The 5,640-nt window shown below is 45.3% G+C and overlaps 1 protein-coding gene across 1 annotated transcript; it reads right to left on the reverse strand.

Moving 5' to 3' along the window:
- Positions 1-1,066: 1,066 nt before the first annotated feature.
- LOC147192247 (peripheral myelin protein 22-like) lies at positions 1,067-4,919 on the reverse strand. Its single transcript, XM_086133692.1, has 5 exons — positions 4,690-4,919; positions 4,013-4,102; positions 3,469-3,562; positions 3,263-3,403; positions 1,067-1,858 (listed from the first exon to the last, which is right to left on the reverse strand). Exons 1-5 carry the CDS (start codon positions 4,882-4,884, stop codon positions 1,701-1,703), a joined length of 678 nt encoding a protein of 225 aa, XP_085989818.1. The 5' UTR covers positions 4,885-4,919; the 3' UTR covers positions 1,067-1,700.
- Between the last annotated feature and the right edge of the window lie 721 nt (positions 4,920-5,640).

The raw sequence follows: 5,640 nt of genomic DNA on the forward strand, positions 1-5,640 counted from the left end.
AGATAGACCTACTCACGCCGTATTATAGTGCAGCATGAGACCCACTGGAAGCACAAGTCAACCATGCCTGCCGTCTAGCGGTAAATGGTAATACTGCACATGTAGATTCAAAGCTTGATTTTTGCTTTGTTTGTTTTTTTGTCAACAACCATAGGCAACTAGAGAGTGTCCTTTGTGAGCGAACGTAAAAGATCAGCAGGGGACAAAATCATGATGCTCCCCCCTGCACAATATTCTTCGCATGCACTTTTAATTCAGCCGCGTGTCTAATTTTGACAGATAGCTCAAAATTCTCCAAGTTTGTCACTGATGCTCAAAGGTGTAACGCATCTAAAAGTGCTTTTGATCACGGGTAGAATCCTCTTTTAATAATCCACACTGCTGCCAACTCGTGAGCGCTGGCGCGAGGAGATTAATGTCATACTGCTTCACTGTTATTGTGCGTTTTGAACAGGAAACCCAGTGCGGGGAAAGGTTGACATTTTCAGCATGAATGTTAGAGCTGCAAATTTTTTCAACACGTATGTCAGTGAACAATCGAGAGAATGCGGGTTTTTTTTTAATATCAATTTGGGCCACTTGTACACTTGTATGATAATCAACTCGGTTGTCATCTCTTACCTTCCACGAGGTTCTAGTTCATGTTGCGTCGCTCTGGAAAGAAAAACGAGGAACTAAAAATCGTCATTTTCTCGACAAGAAGAAAAAATACACCGGAGCACGTTGCTTTCTTCGTGCACAGATCGATTGGGTTGTTGGCTTTCTGGAAAAAGCGGCCATTTTGGTCATCGTTCTTGAAACAGTTGTCATTCGATTTCAAAGAGGCCGCGTCTGCTCTTCTTCGGGTGGTCAGCTCGTTCGCACTCGCCTTGGTGATGAAACAGCGACACCCCAAGTCGGAAGGGAGAACTACAGCATAGTCAAAACGCATCCCGTCAATGAAAAGGGAACATTGAACATGAATCATAACCACAACAATGGAGACATTTTACGTTGACATTGCACATGCCAGATTTAAAGCATTCCAACTTCAGATGAATTAGAGAACTATTAATAACACCATAACTTGTTTTTAATCAAGTGAAGATTTATTTAGAAGAATACTGACAATACTTGAAACGAAGGAATGACAGGAATGACACGCTTGCCGAGTAGATACACAGACATGAAAGAGGTTACACATTTCATGAATAGTAAAAAATAAAAGGCACCATTTTATCAAAACGCAACGTCTTCATTTCGAGTATCAAGTTACAGGAAAAAAATTGAAAAATTGCTATGCATTCCTTCGGGAAGAACATATTTTTCAAAAGCTAAGGCACATTATTCAAAGCATAAGAAAAAAAATGGACAACAAAAAAGGAAGCATAATATCTGGTGAACAAAGCGACACTTCTTTGGCACAGCTGCATGACATGTGAGAGACACACTCTTCTTAACAACGAGGAGACAATGTTAACAACACTATGTACAACACGTAAATGTAAAAATGCTATAAATATGTCTAAAAACCACAGACGCTATGTACATCTCTTGTACTTTGGAACGCGACACGCAATTGGGCGACGCGTGCGCTCTCGTCGTGATGTCAGTCCGTTTGGTGTTGGTCTGTGGGCAGTAGGCACAGTGCGACGCCTCCTCTCCCTCCTCGCGCTCTTTGTCCTCCCCCGCCGTGTCGTTCCGCCGCGCTCTGCCCCCCCTCACTCCTTCTTCCGCAGCACGATGTAAATGAGGCCGCTGATGAGGCAGAGCGGGAACGCCACCCAGGCCAGCACGTAGGCGTAGCCGAACTGCGCCCCGGGCAAATCGTCCGTCCGCATCACCGTGTAGATGATGGCACCGCACATCACAAACAGACCTAGGATCAGCGGGGAGAGGACCACATGTTTTGTTGCTGCTTTCGTCACAGTCTGCGGTAGGGCTGAACGCGTCCTCGCATTCAAATCCACATTGCAATGTAGTAGCAGGCGATTTTGAAATCGCAAAGGAATCCATTTTAAGAATATTCCTTTGGGAAGGCTCTGGATACGCTTAAGAAGTGCAGTCCGCGTTTACGTGTCATTCTTTCATGAAATGCTTGCGCCACCGATTTGTTTGCAGTGTTATTGCAATCTGACAACTCCTTTGAGAGAATTCATGAAGATGTTGTTGTGTTTTTCAAAAAAAAAAAAAAAAAAAAAACTACGTGGGAAGAGGACCTTGTAAAAAATATATGAAAATAGCAAATGTAATCGCGATCACAATATTAAGGGGGGAAATTTGTAATCCTAGTAGACAATGAACGATTCTTCTTCTTCAAAAAAAAAAAAAAAGGCTAAAACGCTTGCTTCAAGTCACTCCCGGTTGAAGGTTACTGTAAAACTTAAAGAGAATTACCGACACAAATAACTTCCAAAAGTCCACTAGCTTAATGCCAACATACGATGCACTGTGAGTGCGGTTATCTAATCTGTCTTCATGTGTCGCTCCGGCATTTGTGTTTACACGTCTTGTGGTTCAAGAAGTATATCGACTGCAAAACGGATGCTGTGTTTGTTAGCCCGTCTAGGTTGTTTCCCTTTCTGCATTAGCATTAAGCTAACGGACTTTAAGGCAAGGTTATGTGGCATATACGTACACGGACGGCGTGTAATTCTCTTTGTTTGATGTTTAGTTTGACAATCAGCTTCACATAGCTTGAAGTCTCTTCTCGGAAGTCTGCCAAACCTCTGCTTGTTATGAAGTGAGGTGAGATCACTGCCACCATACAGCGCTCCGATATCAAATTTTCGCTTGCAAGTCAAAGGACGGAAATCGTCCGAACGACAGCCTGCATTTCCAAAAACGCTTAAGTCACGACACTCATATCGCAAGGCGCCTCTGTACTCCATTATTGGCTGACTGACAGGATTCATGTTTTTATACGTACAGTGCGGATAGCTTAAAGGATTGGGTTGTTCATTGTTATTTTGGTGTGTTCATTTGGCCTGCGCCCGTGTGTAAATGATGTCAATTAGCAGCGGTGTAGTCACAGCAGCACTCTTTCCATTTCCCTATTCATGTGCCGAATTTGCGTTTAACGTGCATCATCTGCCTGCGGCGACATGATGATTATTATTCTCTTTATGATTTCTTTTTGGTAACTATCTGAATGCGTTGCCTTGCTTGGCTCACTTTGTCTGCGTACGGTGGCCTTGAAGAGTGAAAAACGAGGCGCTTCACACTTGTCGGGAAACCGGGCGACCTCGCCCAAGTCTGCCTCGGCACACGAGCGAGTACTCACTGGCCAAGATCTGGAAGATGGCGGTGAAGAAGAAGCGACCGCCCTTCACCAGTTTGAACAGCTGGAAGACGAAGGCCACCAGCGAGAAGAAGCAGAAGAGCACGGCCAGGATCATCAGGGCCTGCACCGCCTGGATCCAGTCTGGCAGGCACAACGTAGTACATTGTCACCCGTACGCACACGCGTTTGCATTTTCACTTGCAAACCTTCATCGCTGGCTGGAGTGCACTGGTAGATGACATCATTGGCCAGGCAGTTGTACCACAGGTCCTTGCTGACATTGCCACCGACGGTCCAGGCCTGGTCATCACGACGCCGCGCCAGCGCAAGAAGTGCGGACAACCACATGTTCGATTAGGCCAAGCAAATATATTCCAAAACACATCCGAAATAAACTGACGCACGCGGCAGAAGTCTCATCCGAAGACTTTTAAGGAACTTCTACACCATCATAAAAATAGACAGTTTCGCATAGAATACAGCTACCATTCACAAATATACAGAAATGTCTAAATCAATGCTTTCTCAATGATACTAAAATGCAGGGCCCCTTTTAAAAGAGCCATAGCCCACGATCATAAATGATTATACTATTGCTAAAGAGAATGAATAGTATATGTTAGAAACGCAATAAAGGGAGCATTGTGAGTCCTACTTTCATTCTAAAGGGAACAACTAAACAGAAGAGTTCATCAAATTTCGCTTCAAGACGTCATCAAGAGTAGAAGAAATACAAGAATGCGGACTTACACTTGCTGCCGTGGACACAATGAGAAGGATGAGGATGATCAAGTGCAAAATGAGCACTCCAAGCAGGATGAGCAGCATTTTCAAGTATTTCTTCCAGGAAACAAACAGAAGGAGACATTTTAGGTGACATTGGTGTGATGAACATTAGGAAGGGGGGGGGGGGGGGGGGGTAACAGCACTTGCGGGTCTCCGACGATAGATGGCGACATTTCCTTACTTGTGGTCACCGACCGCAATGTTTACTTCGACAAGTATCCTCTTACGTCGCCAACGTAAAAAGTGCAAACTATGGGGAAATGTCGTATTTTAAGTGTTTCTTTCCGTTCGTACTCTTGCGTCGAGGTGGGAAAATGTGATAAGTAAGTAACGACGTCAAGGGGAAGGTCTAAACCAGAGAAGGTCCCAAGTTTTGAAGCGGAAAAAAGCGGTTGCGCCCGTTCAAGAGTCTGTGTGGAAACACGAAACCGACGATGGAAACTTTAACAAACATTTTTATTTAACCATAAAGCAGCGCCTCAAACCGTCCGTCTAATAATTTTAAAACGTCCAAAGAGTTCGAGTTCAAGTCCAGAGAGAGGAGGCGAAGTTCCTGTTGCTTGGATAGGAGAAAAGCATCAACAACAACACGGGAGTAAAACGAGACCAAAAGTCGTAAAAAAAAAATAGTCCAAACTTACAAAAAGACAACGTTTCCGTGGAGGGAAGGTGGGGGTGCGAGAGAAAAATGGTTGAAGTCTTTGCTTCCGTCGAACTCGAGCTCCTTGGTCTTCCTCGCTCGCTGCTACTCCAGATGTGGCTCTCACGCCCCAATCGCACTTTTTCTGGGCCGGAGAACACCGCCCTACAGGGCCCCGCACGTCATCACGGAGCATAAGCCGCTCCAATCCACTACTACGACTTGTCCCCCCCATAGTAAGTCAACTCCTCTTCCCGCCCGAGCGACTCATCTGGATGGCACTCAAAAGGATTTGCGTGTTCCTCTGCGTTCTTCATTATTGCACTTCCATTAAAAACACATTTGTATGAGCCAAAGCCTCGAACGCCATTCTTATTAGGCATGGCTTTGTTGGTATAGACTGTGCCTATTTGGCCACTTGCAAATTTAGAGGGAGCGGGAGGCAGGGGGAAAAAAATAGCCACGGTTACCAGTTTTACCAATCGACTGGGGCATCTTCATCATGACAACACGGAAAAGTGTCAAGCGCCCATGACCGAAATTGAACATGAGATTTTGTTTCCAAGCGGCCATTTTGTGTCAATTCCACGCGTCTTTCATATTTTGATTGTTTTCTAAAGATTCCATAGAAAGAGCACATCAACTGCAAAGCGGGTGACTCTTTCAGTGAGTAACTGACGAGAGGAGGGATTCCAGAGAAAAAAAAGAATAAACGCAAATAGCCGAGGTTCACCGGAGTTAACGTTCATCGAGGACACGTACGTCCAACAGGGTAGTCCTTCAATGGGCCCACGTACGGCGTGTCCAGCTGATGGTGCTGGCTCCTCAACATTTATCAAGCACACGTGCCCTTCAGAGCCCCCCCCCCCCCCCACCCCCCAGGCAATGTCCACATCGCCTTGTTGCTCTCTCCCGGAAAAAAGAAAAACGAAAGAGGTGGATTGCGCCAACA

Source organism: Hippocampus guttulatus, chromosome 16 (genome assembly GCF_054856545.1).
Source record: "Hippocampus guttulatus isolate MCC_2025c chromosome 16, RoL_Hgut_1.0, whole genome shotgun sequence".
Classification (NCBI taxonomy): domain Eukaryota; kingdom Metazoa; phylum Chordata; class Actinopteri; order Syngnathiformes; family Syngnathidae; genus Hippocampus; species Hippocampus guttulatus.